This window comes from Gambusia affinis, linkage group LG22 (assembly GCF_019740435.1).
Source record: "Gambusia affinis linkage group LG22, SWU_Gaff_1.0, whole genome shotgun sequence".
Classification (NCBI taxonomy): domain Eukaryota; kingdom Metazoa; phylum Chordata; class Actinopteri; order Cyprinodontiformes; family Poeciliidae; genus Gambusia; species Gambusia affinis.
Genome location: NC_057889.1, coordinates 13,587,868 through 13,606,582, shown reverse-complemented (window position 1 = coordinate 13,606,582; position 18,715 = coordinate 13,587,868). Strand labels below are relative to the sequence as shown.

The following is an 18,715-nucleotide window of genomic DNA, read 5'->3' as shown; positions in this document are numbered from 1 at the left end:
TCCCAAATCAACACAAAAGAGAACAAAAAAGAACAGAAGTTAAAAGAAGCAAAATAAATGGTCCTTTTATTACACTGGTGTAAATTCAAGCTTCTTCCATCTTCAATCAACTAACATTCCCAATCACTGGTCTTACTGCTAAATTATATCCAAATCTCACTGTTCCTTCTGGGTTTTCAATGTTTATCTGCTTTAGTCAGTATTTGAAAAAAAGGGAGTCCAGTTATGGCTAAGAAACAAAAAGTAGGGGGAAGTTTCAAAGACATGAACCCCAATATCTTTGGATTTTGCGCTCGATAAGTTCTTGCGATCAAGGTGTTTGTTTAGCAATGCCTTACCCTTTCTTTCCACCTTTGACGTCCTCCAGACCGTTCATGTGTGTTTCCAGAGACTCCAGGATACTGCTGGGAGCCTGACAAAAGAAATCAAAACTGGAGTTACTGATGGGCGCCCCTTTATAACCTAAATACTGAAGAGTATCCACTAGTGTATGAAACACAAAGAAAGCGGCAGCGTTCCCGCAGAGTCTCACGGCAATACATGCATTTATATGAACGTGTTAAACATTTGTGAAGTCAAATCAAATTAGGATCGACATGCTGACACTTCATCCTGTAGTTAAACAGGCACTCAGCCAGGGCACCCTTTTGTTTCTGTGGTTACCGGGTCCTCAAGGGGTGTAAAGGGGCAGTCTTCGTCATCTGAATCAGCTAGATCCACCACCACCCCTGGGTGGAGACACTGAGTGGGGAGATATTGGGGTGAGGCACAGGCGTCTGGTTGTGTTTGTGTGAGGGTGTAAATCAGGAATGAGGGCGTTCATGTGCATAAGGTTCTTGATCATCATCCTTCCAAGCAGTAAAGCAATAAATTACCCAAAAAGCATGACTTTTTATAAACAATAACTCACATAGTTGATGTCAGGAATGTCATTTTTGTCCACTCCGACTGTCTGTGAAAGCAAAGACATAATAAGATCCAAAAGCCCAAATTAATGTCAGTATGAAAGTGACGATGTAGAGAATAGTTTGAACTCACCTCAGCCAACTTCATGAACTCCCCAATTTTCGTCACCCTGGTCAGGAACCTCTTATAAATCTCCAAGGCCTCCTTACAATCACTTTTTTTCATCTTGAAGAACTTTTCTGGAACCAAAGGCGAGTGTCACAAATTCATTTAGAAATGTTCTTGCTAAACAATGTCTTCATTATTCATTCAATACTGACCTAACAGGTTGATGATTCCATCGTTATAGGACGCAAACAGCTTCACCAGATCTTTGAAGAGAAGCATGAAGGCAGCATTGATGATCCCATTGTTCAGCTCCTTCGGATGAACCTGAAACGAGGCAAGTCCAGATCAATAAAATGAAAGTCACAGCAGGTTTGACTATCAAAATATAAATACACACGTCAAACTCCAAGAGTGTGTCGATCTGAGTCTGCAGAACAGGCATGCCTTTCAGCAGCTTCTCGGTCGTCATGGTTCTCATCACTCCCTCGGCACTGAGAAGATACAGCAAACATTATTTCACATAAAGCAGAGTTGTGCTGGAATCTTTTAATAATAAGCACCACTGCAGTAAATAAAAAACTTTCTGAGTACCACTGTACTCAAAGAAGTGCCAAACAAGTAATAAGTGCAACTTTCTATTTCTTTGTAAAGGCATATAACAGAAAAAAACATGTTTTTATTACTTAACTCTCACTTAGAATCTCAATTCCCAAGTTCCAAGCTGAGCAAATACACAGCAAGTACCCCAAAGTCAGAATTCCAAGTGAGAGAGGTCTATCCCTAGCACCTACCTCAAAATCCAATATGGCTGCTCTATGTTGAGCAACAGCCTAGACAATAAAGTAGAACCTCAGTACTAGATGCTAAGCTGTACCAGTTTTGTTTTAACTGAAATGATTACAGAACTGGGGGATGTCATCTGTTGTGGAGATGACATCCCCCAGTTGGAGGTTTTGCTACAACATACCCTTTCTTCACCCTGGTGAAGTCAAAAGCCATTTGGCGGTAGGCGAAGGCTTTCTCATTCAGGTATCGTGCATACCGCCTGATGAATGTAGACATGTCATAACCTACACAGATATCCAAATGAGAAAGAACAGAAAAGTGTTTTTCGATTCTTTGTAAAAAAAAAAAAAAAAAAAAAAAATTCCCCGTCATTAACTTTTCTCCTAAACAAATACACATGCCTCATCCCAAAAGAATCCATCTTAAATAGGATCTAGCTATTTCTAAGTTTTAAAAAATCTAAACATAAAAATCATAAGGCTTAGAAAATAATCTTGAAAAAATTTTACCATTTTGATTAAAAGGAGGTAATATTTTATAATGACACAAATGTGTTTTCAATTTGACTTTTTTTTTAAGTGATCAGATTGATGATTTGCATACATCGTAAAAAAAATCTGTCAGTCTGAAAAACAACAGAAACAACTAGCTCTCTTATCAATGTGATACTTAATATAGCATCCCTGTGTTTTTTCATATCTTGAGCTTCCTGTTAGCACTGAATGAAGTTCAGGTTTAACTACCGGTTGAGATATCTTACCATCCTTATACAACTGAAAGATGTAATTTTTCTGGAGATGCATGCCATGCATATTTTTGTGTCAATGGTTTGCAAAACAAATAAGCTGTGAAGATGTGGATTTCTGTGTGTCTTGCTTTTCATTATTCCCAGCTGTGTCTCGTTCCCCTTATTGCTTTTCTTCTTCTTGAAATTTATTGGCGATTGGCTAGAAAGGTTAGGTGAGCATTACCGCCACCAACAGGTAAGGAGTGGGCCCCTGATTAACGCTTGTGTTTATAGTCACCTGTGCCTCTGTTCCCGTCGGATCTTTATCTTAGCTGTCATATGTCGTGATTTTGTCTTGTAAGGTTTTCCGGTTGCTATCAGTGTTTGAGCTCCTAGCCTTTTGCTCACCTGTGCTGCCTGGACATTTGTACTCACTTGAGATATTCATTAAATCATCAAACTCAGTTGCTGCCTCACCTCTTTGCCTTTAGTTCCACACCACCACTACCACAAATTATGACAAAGGGCCTATTTTATTATTTTGTTATTATAACAAATCTGAGGTTGTTCTCTCAATCTGCATGATTTCCAACCATTTCTGTGATTTCACAATGGAAAAAAGAATGTTTTGGCTGCCTCCCTTCTTCTGTGTCATGTGAACTGTGCTCACGAAGCTATCTGTGTGGGTGGGAGTTGAAATACTAATTACAGTATTTTACAACACTTAGAGCAAATGCTAAGTTATTATTAAATGTATTTAGAAATTAAATTACATGGAAAGCAAATGGGACGTGCCCTCCAATAAAATGATTCTTATGAAAACATTGTCAACAGGGAAAGATGTTTGCAGAATTCCTGAAGATAGTAGCTGCATATGTGGAGACAGATCTTCTTAAAGAAAATACAAAAACAAAAAACAGCTATATGGATTTTGATGCCTTATCAAAAAATTAAAGTAACTTTTTAAACCTGCTTAACCTCTTCTTGTAGAACAATATTGTGGACTGTTTTGGCAGAAACTCCAATTAGGACAAACCTTTGAAGGATTTTGGCCCTGAGCCTTGATATCAGCAAGCGTTTCGTCTTAAATGACCCAAATTGGCATTGTCGAGAAAATGTCTTGGACATCCCAAATGAATAACAATCTCAGTTGCACGCTTCTATTTAAATGTTTCAGCCTTATTTCAGATGCCCCCTTTCCGCTAATCTGAACAAAAATCTTCATAAGGGAAAACTGAAAAAGTACTCAGCATTTTTTAGAATACGGTTTATGTATGCTTTGTGGTTTTGAAGCTAATTGGTCTTACCATGAGAACCAGTTTTGTCAATGAAATTACTGAGGTTGAACAAGGAGGTCCTGGAAGCCAAATACTGAATGAACCTCTGAAAAAGACATAGACAGCAGCAAAATACATGTCACATTACAATCGAGCATCCATAAAATGTCACAATATTTCTTGTGAAATTTGTATCATAAAGGTCCATTTTATTATTGTCACAGTTTGATTTCTCCTGTTGTTCTAAGTATCAAATGTGAAAGTAGTGTAGGCCTGGAAGCTTTAAGCTCAACACCATGTTGTATCTACATTGGAGACTCTTATTTTGAAGTTAAAAAGGAAACAGTTAATTTCTTTATCGGGAAGTAGTTTTGCAAGCTAAGAGAAATGGTGAGTGGGATACAGATTTGTAAGCATTTTGAAGATAATGCCAACTGGTGAGTTATTGACCTCTACTGTTGCTAAAGTTAGCATCTGCTTCAAAGCTTCCTATTGGTGCTAAAACAGTCTGGCCTGCTATTCATTATCTGATAGTCAAACTACAATTTGAATTTTTTTAAATCCATTGTTTTCTCAAAATATCGCTAACACCTTCTGCTGTTTATGTTCTGTATCATCTCATCTCATTATCTGACTGTAATGTTACACCTTCTTATGAGATATAAGTAGCCCACATCCACAGCTCCAGATGTGCTCGAAATGTCACCCACTAACCTCGTTGCCATGGACGCATATGTGATGAGTGGTGGCTAGAGCCTTGAAGACGACCACCCAGCTGGCGTTGGTGGATCGCTCAAACAGCGTGTCGGCCATCTGAGGGATGTTTACATTGGTGGTGTTGGTGGCCGACACTAGGTCTGCAACACAACCGCAAGGATAAAAAGATGAGGTGTTTCTTTTTCTTAAAAAACATAATAAAAAAGACAAATACAAAATTCCCATTTTCGGCCTTTTAGCCTCAGCTACGTTGTGTAGAACAAATGTCTACACAACTTATTCTGTGGTTAAAGTGGTTTATTTAAACTTTAATTAGTGTTCTTCTCTCTGGACATTCAAGAGAGTTTTAAGCCTGGAGGAAGACCTGATGAGCAAAGAGGTAGCATGTGGCCAGATTCTCACATTCATACAGAAGCAAACACAATGACACTGAAGAGGAAAAAAAATAAATGCTGTGTCATGTGCTTTGCCTCTGGTTGTCACATCAGACTCTAGATCAAATGGAGAAGTAGCCAAAGTGAAGGGACTGGATCACTGAATGAATACTTGATCACATACAAAATGTCGAGGAGCAACATAAAGTGTAGATATGTAACTTCTCTTAGACCATTTCTCACATTTGTTGCCTAGCTATTTTTTTCTTTTCTCTGCCATATTAGTCCTGTTGTCCTTCACTTATAACTTGGAGTATTCTTATTCTGGCATACCTTTGAGTGCAGAGTGTTCAAGTATTTCAGACCTAATAAGTGAAACAACCTTCCTCTCCTTCCATTAGTGGTGACGTCTGTCAATATCTGCAGATTTGCTCTCTGTCTGAGTATGTGTAGTGTTAACTTGCCTTTTTAGAGATCAATACAAGAAGAAGTACATTAACAATATCTTGCTTATCTAAAATGTATTATTTCAGAGAAGCTTCTGCTTTCATTTGTCTGATTTTTTTTTCTCTGAATGAAACTGTCTACTATATATAATCTGAAACCTCGCCATAACATTTGGCAAAACAAAAATAAAGTATTATTAACATCACCTGCCTTAGATTATTTATGAGTGTTCATGCTGTTCTCTGCCACCATTCTGTGGTCGCTTTTACCATAGAGATACTGCCAAACATCAGACAGTCGTCTCTCTTCATTATTTCTCCATTCATCATCTACTTCAGCTTCACTGAGGTCTTGGTCAGCAGCTCAGTGGCTCTCAAGGGGGATTTACCGGAGATGCAGACGAGGTAAACAGATGGCCTCATTGTAAAGCTTCAGCAAAAGGGTTCTCCCAAACACCCTTTCCTTCAATATACCTGGCTGCTCCCTGCCTGACAAGTAGAATGAGTTCTGCTTCTTTCTTAACTCTAAGAACTTGGACTTTCAAAACTTGGTGCAGTGTCTGCACCTCAGGCTGCATACTACAGAATCAGATGCGGGACTTTCAGCTGTCTTGAAAAATAGAGGTGGAAAAACTTGCTTTTAAATGCAACTTGTGTACAGATGTCACAGATGACATTACCTGAGGTAATTATTTGTGGACTGCAAATCTATTAATGTCCTTGCTTTTTCTGATCTGTGTTTATATCCCACTACAAGTCTGCACATCAGAACCTGAAAAATAGCTTATTCAGGTGATAACAGACGTGAGAAACCACCCCTAAACTCTTTCCTCATTGTTCTTGGGGATCTTAATGGCAAAAACCGCTCTAACTGAATTGTCAAACTACAGAGAACATGTTATTTTTTCCACCAGAGACTCATGCATACTGTAATAACAAAGCACAGCTTCAAACAATGCATAAAGGACTGCCACCGGGGATGTTTTGGGACTTTGTAATCGCTGTTTGCTTCATCGCTTTCCAACATTTAGGCACAAACTTCTTACTGTGGTTCAGAATTTACAAAGAGAATGGAGCAGTCAAAGTGCATGTTGCAGCAGGCCTACTTTGACAGCACAGGTTGGAGTCATCTATCATCCATGTTAAATTTGAAGTCATTTTATTTTTAAATCATATACATTCATTTAGGTATTCATTTAAAATTTCATGGTTTCTGGGCATCATGAAATAATAAAACTGTGAAATCTTACTCTTAAGACCACTTCAGATCAGCTATACAGATATTAGCCTATGTTAGCTATAGTGTTAGCCCCCTCCACTAACTTTGATGGGTAAGGGTGAAAACTAAAACCATAATCTGCACCAGCACATGTTCAGCATGACAATCATTTCAGCATGAAATGGACCAAACAATACAAGAAGAAACGATCAAAATCAAAAGGAATGTGAATATTTGATCTGGCTTTATTTTGATGCTCACTGATCTTCTTCTGATCTTTGGGGAACTAATTAGACTCCAATACCTCTGAACATTTTGACCAGATGGCAATACTCCTAATCAAGCATGATGTTTCATGTTGCGATGCAGACAGCAGCAATGTTAGATCTTTTTTTTTATTTTTTTGCAAGGTTTCTCTACCAACACTGTTGCATTCTTTAGTAATTCCCATTTTTTCCACTTACCAGTTTTGTAGCTTTTTTTCTAATATAGACTCTCAGACATGGTCTACATTGGTGAAATGTTATGTAACATTACATTGTCACTTAAAGTCTGGTATCTCTACAAGCACTGTGGATCCAGCATCACACAGCCATTTTATGTGATATGCAACTCCTCCTCACTGTAACGATGAATCTGCTTTCATATCCGCTAACAGGTGAGAAACGTGTTGCCTGATGGGCAATATCACACACACTAATCCATGCTTGCTGTTGTGGTGTCATCACCTGCAGCAAACACACACTGGCACAAAACTGGTGTGTGTGTGTGTGTACACATGCATAATGAGGATTGGCAGGGCTATATAAAGGCTCTTACGGTAATCCACAGCCCACAGAAGGGTTCTAAGAATGAACTGTGAGGCCTCATGCTGGGAAAGTGTGTGTCTGTGTCTGAGACTAGCTGTGATAATTGTGCAGTATGTTACACAACAAATCATTCCAGTTGTAGCCAGAAAGTTCCAGAAAGTAAATAACGCCTAATGTTGATGCTGAGCTGGTCCAAAGCATAAGCAAACTGCAGCTGCTTAGCTTCCTCAAACCATCAGGCGGAGGCAAGAGCACCAGGACTGTGAAAAAATTGTTTACAAATGTAAATTCTTTAGGTGTGATAATAAGGTATCAGGTTAATTTTGTAGCTACGCAAAACAAAACTTTTCATCCTTGATATTCAAAATTGTCCACCTAAGTTCCACACTAAACTGTGGACAAGAGGGCTAACAACTAAACACTATCTGAAAATGAAATTATCTAGGTAATATTTTGAAAGAGACAAATAGAAATCAATTCAAATTGAAAATGTGTTCAACAATTTCACCTTAAACCCAGTCATCATAAACCTATTAGCTCTGTAAGTCTTCAACAGTATTCTTGCAAGGACTCACTAAAGAATATATAAGCAGTTTGACATTTATAACCAAATGTACTATTAACTTGTACATTTTATGAAGCAAATTTGATCAAATCAACATTTGCTTGTACAGTTGGTTAATGCAAATAATGGTGTAGCTAATACTACGATTAGTTGAGTCGTGGTAACAGAATCTTCCACACATTCAGTGAAAGTTTTGTCATCTGTTGGACAAGAGCTGTTAAGTTTAGCCTACAGGACAAGCTAATTTATTTTCATTCCAAATGAAAATGCCAGGAGAACGAGCCATTGCAGGTAAGATTCTGGTAAGATTCTAACTGCTTACAGCCTTACTGAAAAAAAAAATACATTAAAAAACATTAACTTTTGAGTTACATTAGTAGCTTCACAAATATAAACAATCTCTTCAAATGAGATTATGAATTAAAAAAGATTTCATCAGTTATAACTAGCTTGTGAATCTATGTAGGAAATACACGTAAGATGTACGTTTCTACATAAAAATCTGATATTGTAACCATTCTGGTATTTAAGAAAAAATAAGTTAAATCTCACTAATGTGTCACATGTTCAGCATGTTAAAATTTCAATAATTACATAATTATTGTTGCCGAATGAAAACAAGTCATTTTTTTGGTTTCTTCAACAGATTTAAAGGCAAGTTTAGCAAACATATAAAATTGTAAATAAAAAGTCAACTGAGTCTAACATGACAGCTGGGGGTTTGAAATAAATGTTTTCACAAGAATTTATTTTGTCTTTGGGCCACAGCTAATCGCAGGAAAACACTCGCCTCTGGACAAACTTTCAACAAGCTAACTGTCATGTTACGTTATTCCTTTACATTGATTTCCATTTAGCATTTAAACTGTCAACAAAGCAAGTGGGCTGAAATTTAATGCATTGTGTCATACTGGTCAATTTAGACTATTAAGTGTGCACCACGACTTTGGAAGAAGTCAGATTTGTTGACATTAGTGCTGAATGATGAGTTTTATGTTTTTAGTCTTGTTTGTGGAGACATCGTTTCTGTAATTTCTAAGAAATATAAACCTTCCCTTTGCAAATCCCCAATACCTTGGTGTGACAAAATAGATGATTTGTGTAATTAAGTGCAGTGTCTCACATTTTATTATAGCTTTGTAATGAAGTCATTGTTTAAAACATGGCAAAGAGATTTGATTTTCTTTCTACAAAACCTTATAGCTCTTCTGCTCCTTTGATATCTTTAAACCACAAATCTGAATGTACCTGTCCAATGTGAAACTCCTTAATTACTCTACATTACTACTTTGATTATTATATTTTTGTGATGTTTAAATCACTTGTTTTCTGTGCTACAAATCTGAATATTCAGTAATACTTGCATTAAAGCAGATTTGTATGTGTGTGTGTGTGTGTGCGTGTGTGTGTGTGTGTTTGGATCAAAGCCCAATACCATCTGTGAGAGAGTTCTGCTTTTGTCATCATCATGACACACCCTGAAACTCTCAATCAGTTGCCATGGTAACCACAGTCTCTAGCATGTCCACTCCAAGGGCTGAAGAGCATATCAGAAAGCAATAACGTCATTTGACTTCATTCTGCACTGGAAATAGAGTACAATGAATGAGGGTCAGCTAAAGTGGTTTGAGTCTGTCTGAGTTATGTCAGTGCAGTTTTCTGCTTCTTTGAAGCGCCCTGTTGTTCCCATGGGACCCTTTTTTATTCTGTTCTGTGTTACCCTGGCCAAAAATTGCAATGAAGAGAACAGTGACCTACATTCAAGATCGCTCAGATGCACTAAAATAAATTTAAAATCAACCAAATGCTTGAAAATACAACAAAAAACATAACATTTGTGCTTGGGATGGAGTTAAATCAGACATCATATGCAAGAGATGGAGAGTAAAACAGATGTGTAACACAGACAGATCAGTAAACTGCTGAAATGACAAAAGTCTGCACTGGAGAAGAGCTATGGAGGGAAAAGAAAATGTAAAAGCACACACAGTGACAGAACAAGGAAGGAGGAAGCGCTGGTCTCTGGTGCCTTCTGGCTTTGGCCTCGCCACCTTTGGCTCTGTAAATAATGCAGAGCAGTCATTGGCTCATTATTAAATTATTCAGCAGGAGAGCGGATCAGAAGATGTAAGGCCCCAGAATGAGGCGAAAAACCAGGGGATGTCTGGCGTTCACAAGGTACTGAGAAAAACTTAGAGAGACACGAAGATAAGAAGATCATAAGTCATCTGTTCTTAGTGCCACACCACGGCTTTAGTTCGAGTCACGATGGTGACTAATGATGACTTGTCCTAAGATGGTCCTTGTTCTCAAACCTATATGTGTCAATAAAACCGTGACTGTGATTTTTAAAAATGTATTATCAACTATATTTCTATTTTGACCAAACTAACTGAGAAGCTAACAGGTGAATTGTTTGGACAGCCTCTAACCAGCAGTGACTGATTGCTGGTATTATGGCAGATCAGGCTTTTAACTGTTGGTTTCTAAACAGCTAAAATCCAAGTTTCCTCTGTTGTGTGTCACATCGATCATACAGCATTCCCCTGCCCTAGTCAGCTGACTAAATGATGCTGCTAGTACACTTTACCCAGACAAATATACATTTGGCTATTTGGAAAAAGGTTGAGAAAGCCATAATGTAGAAGCAAAAGGCGCACCACCAATAACTTTGATTGAGATGAACTAAAGTTGACAAGCTAGAAGCAGTATGTCAGTTGCTCAACCCACTGAAGGTTTGGCCAGCTGATATACCTCGATCATCATAGTATAAAAGAAAAAAAAAAAAAAAAATTCATTAGGAAAGCTTTATTGAAAGTTGCTGTTTCTTGATAGGTTCTGTTTCCATAAGCTAAAATTTTAAAAGTTGTAGTTAAAAAAACGTTAAAGATGGGGAAGATGGAGGTTTTCCTCCAACACCCATCCTCAAAACACAATATGCCTCACTTAGTATGCTAGCCACAGTAGAAAAAAGAAAATAGTGTATCTGCTCTTCAGATTGCTTTTAGTTCATGAGATCATTCACTCACACAGAAAGATGTATTTAAAGAACATATTGCAATAGTGTTTGAAAGAACACAACATGTAGAAAAGCATTGATATTTGCTGGTATTGCCAACAAACCTTAGGTCACTATCGATAACAAAAACCCTCTGTGTTTTTATCTCAGATCTGGGACATGGTTAAACTGGGTCGAGTGTCATTCCCAGATCCAAGTTCTAACTTCAGAGGTAAATGGAGCACAGCATGAGCGTCTACCAACACTTGTTCCTGCTTCACTGTCGTCTGATTCAGTTTATACTGGGACTCTTGAAATTTGTTCCTCTTCTCTTTCTCTTATTTTAGCAATAGGCCTATGGATAATTGTTACTTTTTCTTTTTGTTTAAAAAAAAAAAAAAAAAAAACTAAAAAAAAAAACCTGTTAATTCATGGAACAAGAAAGAGGAAATCCTGATTTCTTCTCTAAGTATTATGAAACTGCGTTCTATAAGTCTGTTTTTAAAGTGTGAAGTGCTTTGAATTATTGCACCCCAAAAAACAGTCAATTTCATTGATCTTCTCAGACTATCTTAGAATAGAACCTGCTCCCACCACATTAGATCTTGGATGTCCATCATTCTTCAGACATGCACAGGGGCTACCAAAGGGGTGTCATTACCATGACTACATAATTTTCTTATGGCACCACACCCAATTAAGATGAAGGAACCAGAAAATAACTGTTCATAATGGCGGTGATGGCATGTGTTCTGGGACTGTGTGAAAGGCGGCGTGGAGCCTATTGGCTGAAAGGAAATGTGAGAAATAGAAAAGGGGGCTTGAGAGAAAAAAAAAAGGACTGCACTTACATTCCAGGTGCTTCTTCTTGGGCGCCATCACTTCGTGAGTGGTGGCTTTGCAGACAGCCCGGGCCATATCCGATCCCGTTAGCTGGTACTGCGCAGCGGCAATGCGATCCGTGAGCGTCTGCCCCGACATTTTCCCTCTCCGCTCAATCAACCACCGCAGAAACTAATTTCTCCCCGAGGGATGGCGTGGAGTAAAAAAAAATGTGAGCAATATAACCAATCTTCACCAGTTTTCCACTTGTGTTCTCCGAGGTGGGATCCAGTGCTTTCCAGGCCTTTGACCTTCTGTGTGGGCGGAAAAAAAAGCACACACACACAAATAAAACAGCAGATGAACTATATCTTTGCGCTAAAAATCAGAAGGTCGCGTCGATAAAAACGTGCGCTATGACATTAGACTCACACAAGGTTGTGTATTCCCCACAGCTCGTCCCCCCGTTTTGAGGCTCGACCGCTCAGTTCAGCACCTTGGACAGCTAAAGCCACTCGGTTATGTAACACTCAGCGGGAACTGAAAGCTCGTTTCTCAGCCTGCAGCAGTTATTTAAAAAAAAAAAATAGAGCTGCAGAAAGATATCGTGTAAGCGAGGCCTCTCGGATCGTGCAAAAACGCATCTGAGTTAGTAAAAATGCAAAACGCAAATCAGCACCCCATGAGTCGCAGTTCCTCCCGCATCGGTGCATCAGGATAAAAACGCTTTCATATTAGACGGAGAAGCCCGCTCTGCCTGTCGATCTGTTCAGAAACCTCAGCCTCCGGTGCTCCTTACACGGATAGAAAATATGCGCACAGCTCCCGGTGGTGTCGCTAACGCTGCACAGAGAAAGATGCCACGAACAGGATAAGGGCGAAGAGGAATTTCCTCTTTTCCCCTCCCTCCCTTGTCTCGTTTGTTTATTTAATCGGCCAGTCTACCTCTCCATCAAGTTGCTCCTCCCTCAGCGAGATCCTTGATGCGGTTTTGCGGCACACGTCGCATCTCACGTAGATATTTTAAAGGGGTTTACACATCAGTTCTGCTTTAAAACCGTGATACGTTTTGCATCACACAAGTTCTTCACATAACTGAAGTACAAATCTCGCTACAAAAATTCTAATGAATGAATATCCCAGTTAAAGTTTTGTAAAGCCTCTTTAAAAATGGTGACATTTTAGTGAAGCTTCTATTTTATTAGTCATAGCATAGTGTGAATATGTTTTATCTATTATAGTTACACGTGTTAGGTTTGTCCATTTCTTTTGGCAAGATTTTTTTTCTTTTCTTTATTTTATTTTATTGAGAACAAAATTAGAATTAATGTAGAAAAACATAAATAGTAACGTTTGTTTGTTCTATGTCTTTATCTTTGTTAGAAGTAAACAGAAGTAAACTAATTGGAATTAAACAAAAACAGTTAATTCATTGGAAATTGGTAGTAAAAACTGTTTGTAAAAAAACTGTTTACAAACTAACGGTCTGTCTATCTGTCCATCTGTTCGTCTCTCTATCATTCCACTTGACCTGACCAATATGGCAGCCTTCAGAGCGGACGCGCTGAAGGCGGGATTTCCGGAGATGAACCGTGAACTGCGGCCACGTTGTCACGCTGAGAAGGCGGAACCAGAGGAACCAGGAAGTTTTCCATTGACTACTACACGGTTCTAATGCAGCTCTGAAGACCACAGGCAGTGAGTAAGTGAACAAATAACAACTTACTGCGGAAATTTTTATCCCGTCTGGGAACTGTATTTTTTTTAAACTTACGTTAAGAGTTTATCTAAAAACATTACTAGCGAGAAGCTCCTAGTGCAGTATCTGGGTGTGTATATACTTTGCCCTGCCATATAGCTTGAGGGGAGAAGTTACTCTGCTGCTTTCAGGGGCTGTTTTAAGTCATTTTTTTCCCTCTCAGTATGCTACATTCCCACTTCAAATCTTTACTTACAGTATTTAATTTGTTAGATTCCATTTTCATCTCAAATACATTTGATTGAATTAAACCCAGCAGAAAACACGAGTGGGTTTTTTTTGTTTGTTTTTTTATTGTGAATTAATATTTTATTCATTATTCACTTTAAAAATAATTTCCAACCTGTAAGTGGTAAGATAAATTGGTTGTAGTTTCATTAGACGCATCCAAATTAAATTGTTTTCTCTGTAAGTTACTAAACTAACTTCTTTAATCTGTTTGTTTACAGCTTTTAAGAAATGGCCCATTTTGAAGAAGTCAGCAAGCAGTCTGATCTGCACCCTAAACCAGCAGGGTTGGTTTTGCAGTATGGCACAGCTGGCTTTAGAACCAGTGCCAATAAGTTGGACCACATCATGTTCAGGATGGGTTTGCTGGCCACACTCCGCTCCAAGAAGACCCAAGCCACCATTGGAGTCATGGTGACGGCGTCGCACAACCCAGAGGTCCGCCATTGAATCAGAAATGCTGATACAAGAGCTCCTAATGTTCTTCTTTACACTACCTTTACAGTTGCATTGTGTTTGTAGGAGGACAATGGTGTGAAGCTTATTGACCCGATGGGAGAGATGTTGACGTCGTCATGGGAAGACTATGCCACCCAGCTGGCCAACACAGAGCAGGACGAGTTACTCACGACTCTGAAGGATATCGTAGAGAAGGAGGCCGTCGATATGAGCCAGGAGGCCAACGTATTTGTAGGAAAAGATACCAGGTATGATCAAAAAGGCTATAGATGAAAAAAATGTAATCAATCCAGCACATTCATGTCTATGTGAATGTTTCTCTGACTGTAGGAGCAGCAGTGTTAGCCTTTCACAGGCTGTGCTGGATGGAGTCAAAGCCCTTGGTGGTCACAGCAAAGGTATCGGTCAGATATCTGTTTCTGCTCTTTTCACATCTACTTTCTGTTTATTTGCCTTCTCGCGCTGTATGTCTGTCCTGTCAGATTACGGTTTGGTGACCACCCCGCAGCTGCATTATATGGTTTGCTGTCAGAACACGCAGGGGAAATACGGAGAGGCAACAGTGGAGGGATACTACCGCAAACTCAGCCAAGCTTTCTCTCAACTCGCCAAGAACGTAAGGACTTTAGGCTTGTTCTGGGTGTGTTTCCTACCTCCAATGTTGTTTGTAAAACATTTTTATTTTCATTTTCTGCCAGGCGTCTAATCGTACGGATGACCAGAAGCACCTTAGTGTTGATGGGGCTAATGGCATTGGAGCCATAAAGGTACGGGAGATGGAGAGTCACTTGAAAAAACACATGCAGCTTTCCGTCTTTAATGACGGCAGCAGAGGAAAGCTGAACCACCAATGCGGAGCCGACTTTGTCAAAGTGCAGCAGAAACTTCCAACAGGTACAGCCTCGGGTTGCTCTCTGCACGCATATTAAACCTCTTGCCTGAACATTTGTACATTTTATCATCAGCAACCATTAACTTCAATGAATTTTTTTCTAGATTATAGACCTACAAAGATGAACACATAATTGTGTAGTGAAATGTAAACCATTAAGGATTCTCAAAACTTTTTAAGATAAAAGTGTAGCCATCCCTCATTACTTTGATGCCACTAAATAAAATTGTATGCAACCAGCTCAAATTGTGATGAACTTCATTATCCCCAAAGATCAATCTGTTTGTAGCCAACAGATTAATCAATGTAAAAAAAAAGCATGTAAGATCCATTGTTTGACTTCAGAAGTTAGTAAGCACAGTGTAGATTAGTTTCTATAAATAGGGTAACCAATAGTTGGGCACTATTGGACAAAACAACTACTTGTTGTTTTGTTTTTTAGGCATCAAGATCAACCCTGGAGATCGCTGCTGTTCCTTCGATGGCGATGCTGACCGTATAGTTTATTATTACACCGACTGTCAGGGTGACTTCCACCTCCTTGATGGAGACAAGATAGCTACTCTCATCAGCACCTTTCTGAAAGAGCTCCTTAATGAGGTTTGTTCTCAAAATTGTTTGTGTGGAAAAAAATTAAAAAACAACAAAACATGAAAGTCAAACTCTTTCTAAATACCTCTTCGCACACACAGGCTGGTCTTGGTCTGAAGATAGCAGTGGTGCAAACTGCTTATGCAAATGGCAGCTCAACTCACTACCTGGAGAACACAATGAAGGTGACAAAATGACATTATTCACAAAGTATTCAAAGAATTCACCCAGAAAATGTTATTAGATTTTTTTAATATCATTTAGGTAATCGTAAAGTGTACTAAGACTGGAGTGAAGCATCTACATCACGCTGCTCAAGAATTTGATATTGGTGTCTACTTTGAGGCAAACGGTCATGGGACAGTAAGTAGTCGAAGGTTAAATTGTTTTTTTCTTATGACTCTGCAGTCACAATCTAGTTAGAAAGAATTTGTCATTTATGAATTCATTTTATGTTGTTAGGATTTAATTTTTTTAAGTAGTTGGTATCTTGTGTATTAAACAAATGTCCTGGTTAAGATTGGCAAGGCAGCTGCTATCGTGTTGGTTTTGGATGGATGCTTTTTTTAAATGTATTTTTAAATACACCCTGACACTTTTGAATGAAAATATCATTTACTTTTTTTTAAAACCTATTAATACTCTTATTATTACTCATATTATTTTAACAATATATATACAGATTTATTTTTTCTCTTTTTCTTTTCATCAACTTATTGTATTATTGTTTTTGTGCAGCACTTTGCAGCAGTTTAAAACCTGTTTTTAAAAGTGCTATATAAATACATTTGACATTGACATTTGACATCTTTTCTCGCATAACTTTAAAACATATTTTCTTTTGTGTTTGGACCTGAAATGTGTTTCTATTGCCATCAGGTGTTATTCAGTGTTGGAGCTGAAGAGAAAATCCAGCAACTCGCCAATGACCCCAACATCAATGATGAGAGGAAGAAAGCTGCTTTCCTGCTGCAGAATACCATCGACATCATCAACCAGGTACACATACACCACTATACTCAACTGTGATCAAAAAGTATAGCAAAGACAGAGGACGTCATTTGTAATGCGAGTGTTTTCTTTAGACTGTTGGAGATGCCATTTCTGACATGCTGCTGATCGAAGCCATACTGGCCATTAAAGGGATGACTGTTCAGCAGTGGGACGCCATCTACAGTGACCTGCCGAACAGGCAGCTTAAAGTTCAGGTACATAAACAGAGCATCATATACTGTTATTACAGAGTGCCTTAATTATGCTCCTCAAACATTTTCAGTTTGACTCGCAAGTATGGCAGCCTGCAATGTATTTCATGTGGGTCTATTATGGTAGATCAGCGTAAAGTACCACATGAATCTTTCATACATCTTAAAAAAAGTTTAATCATTAAATATAACTTGCGTAAAAACAAAAAAAGTAATTTTTCATCATGAAGTAGGCTGACTCATCTGTCTGAAAATGGCTGCGAAGTTATTTCTATTGATTTTGGACTACAATAAATCACAGCAAGAGTCGTTATCCACAAATGGAGAAAACATGGAACAGACCTACAAAAGCTTTACTCCAGAAGGTCGCAGAAGAGTGTGATGGTGTGAACCTGGATGGAACCATGAGTTCTGCTCTCTGCCAGAAAGTACTGAAGCAAAATGTTTGTTAATAAGATTTCGACCTTCCACTTATGCTCACAGCTCTGATAAGAAAACTAAATGTATTTTTTCGGATTCGCCTCTTTAAAGTCCAGACTTAAATTCGGTTCTGATTCCAAGCTTGAAAAGGCAGTCCATCCTCAGGTTACCTTTATCTGACATTAAGATATACGTTTGAAGCATTTGTGACAAAGAAAAATAAAGAAACATGGAAAAAGGCAAATACTTTTTCAACAAAATCAGAGTCTTGGTGTCTTGCTCTTCTTTTCTTAAGCAAAGTTCTGCAGGTAAACTGCTCTGATCTGTGATCTGTTTAAGTCATGCTCTGAATAGCAAATACTCCATTGAGCATTGTTGATCACTTTCTCTCACTTATAACTTTCCGCACTTTCAGTCGTCTTGTGTTTTATTCTTTTTTTTTTTTTTTCCTTTTTTTTTTCTGTAAGGTCTCCGACCGCAGAGTGATAGACACCACCGATGCAGAGAGGCGGGCCGTGACCCCAGCAGGGCTGCAGGAGGCCATCGACGACTTGGTGAAGAAGTATCAAAAGGCCCGCTCCTTTGTGAGGCCCTCTGGCACCGAGGATGTGGTGAGAGTCTATGCAGAGGCAGACACCCAGGTTAGAAACGTCCTCTTATGTATGTTTTTTTTTTTTTCTCTCTGGGACATTGTGGAGAACTGGAGCATTCTGAATAATCTGGTGATGTTCTTCTGCTTTAGGAGAGCGCAGATGCTCTGGCTCATGAAGTCAGCCTTGCAGTGTATGGCCTGGCAGGGGGAGTCGGCGATGAACCCAAACCTTTGCATTAGATGCAAACTCACACACTGTCGCCAAATCAATATTTTGAAGGAAATCCCCGTTGATTATCATTTTCTAAATCAGATAAATATATCTCTTTCCCAGGGTGGTGCTATTATGTCAAAATGTTTAACTGCACTTTCTATTCTTTCTTCATAACTGTTAAAAAAAAATATGCACAGAAAATGGAAAGTATCATGTACTGAGGTAGATTTCTGTGTGATATCAAGGTTGCACTACATTGTAAATATGAAAAGCATGGTAAACCAATCTATTGTTTCAACTTATTTCTAAGGCTTAAACACGTTTGAATCAGGTGTCAAAACAAATAGAAAGTTTACATTTCACTTGAAATTACACAATTTTCCATAATAAATTAGAAATAATAAGAAAATGCCTTTGTTTGCTGTTTATTTTGTTATCTTCAAAGACAGGTTGACAAATCATTAGAAGACTAAATAAGCATAGAAGTGAGGCATAGTTCTAAGCAGACATTAAAGCAGCTGGAGTCAGTATGTTATTAAAAAGGTTCGATTTCATACAAAAGTATGGTTTCCTCCCTCTTGTGAAGGAGAGCAGAGATTTC

General features: G+C 38.5%; 2 protein-coding genes across 14 annotated transcripts in view; one reads left to right on the top strand and one right to left on the bottom strand.

The window, feature by feature from the left end:
- The window catches only part of snap91b (synaptosome associated protein 91b), a 29,025-nt gene extending 16,371 nt beyond the window's left edge, over positions 1-12,654 (bottom strand). For 7 of the 12 annotated variants that reach the window (XR_006369589.1, XR_006369590.1, XM_044106288.1 and 4 more), the window contains exons 1-10: positions 12,187-12,653; positions 11,784-12,068; positions 4,519-4,661; positions 3,835-3,910; positions 1,982-2,084; positions 1,412-1,505; positions 1,227-1,338; positions 1,039-1,145; positions 911-952; positions 339-412 (exon numbers count right to left, since the gene is read on the bottom strand). Coding sequence is in view for 10 of the 12 variants with exons in the window: in XM_044106288.1 (XP_043962223.1) it covers positions 339-412; positions 911-952; positions 1,039-1,145; positions 1,227-1,338; positions 1,412-1,505; positions 1,982-2,084; positions 3,835-3,910; positions 4,519-4,661; positions 11,784-11,913 (881 nt within the window). In the remaining 2 variants the exon portion in view is untranslated. Of the gene's footprint in view, positions 1-338; positions 413-910; positions 953-1,038; positions 1,146-1,226; positions 1,339-1,411; positions 1,506-1,981; positions 2,085-3,834; positions 3,911-4,518; positions 4,662-11,783; positions 12,069-12,186 lie in introns of all 12 variants that reach the window. The other 5 variants (XM_044106291.1, XM_044106292.1, XM_044106297.1 and 2 more) reach the window with 2 other exon arrangements.
- Positions 12,655-13,353: 699 nt separating this feature from the next.
- On the top strand, positions 13,354-18,518 carry pgm3 (phosphoglucomutase 3). 2 transcript variants are annotated; one of them, XM_044106285.1, is made up of 13 exons: positions 13,354-13,456; positions 13,963-14,179; positions 14,264-14,448; positions 14,531-14,598; positions 14,683-14,816; positions 14,899-15,094; positions 15,535-15,692; positions 15,785-15,868; positions 15,948-16,046; positions 16,563-16,682; positions 16,769-16,891; positions 17,776-17,949; positions 18,051-18,518. In XM_044106285.1, exons 2-13 carry the CDS (start codon positions 13,973-13,975, stop codon positions 18,138-18,140), a joined length of 1,638 nt encoding a protein of 545 aa, XP_043962220.1. In that variant the 5' UTR covers positions 13,354-13,456; positions 13,963-13,972; the 3' UTR covers positions 18,141-18,518. The 2 variants fall into 2 exon arrangements, with proteins under 2 accessions (XP_043962220.1, XP_043962221.1); XM_044106286.1 differs by having other exon boundaries at positions 13,366-13,452.
- Positions 18,519-18,715: the final 197 nt, after the last annotated feature.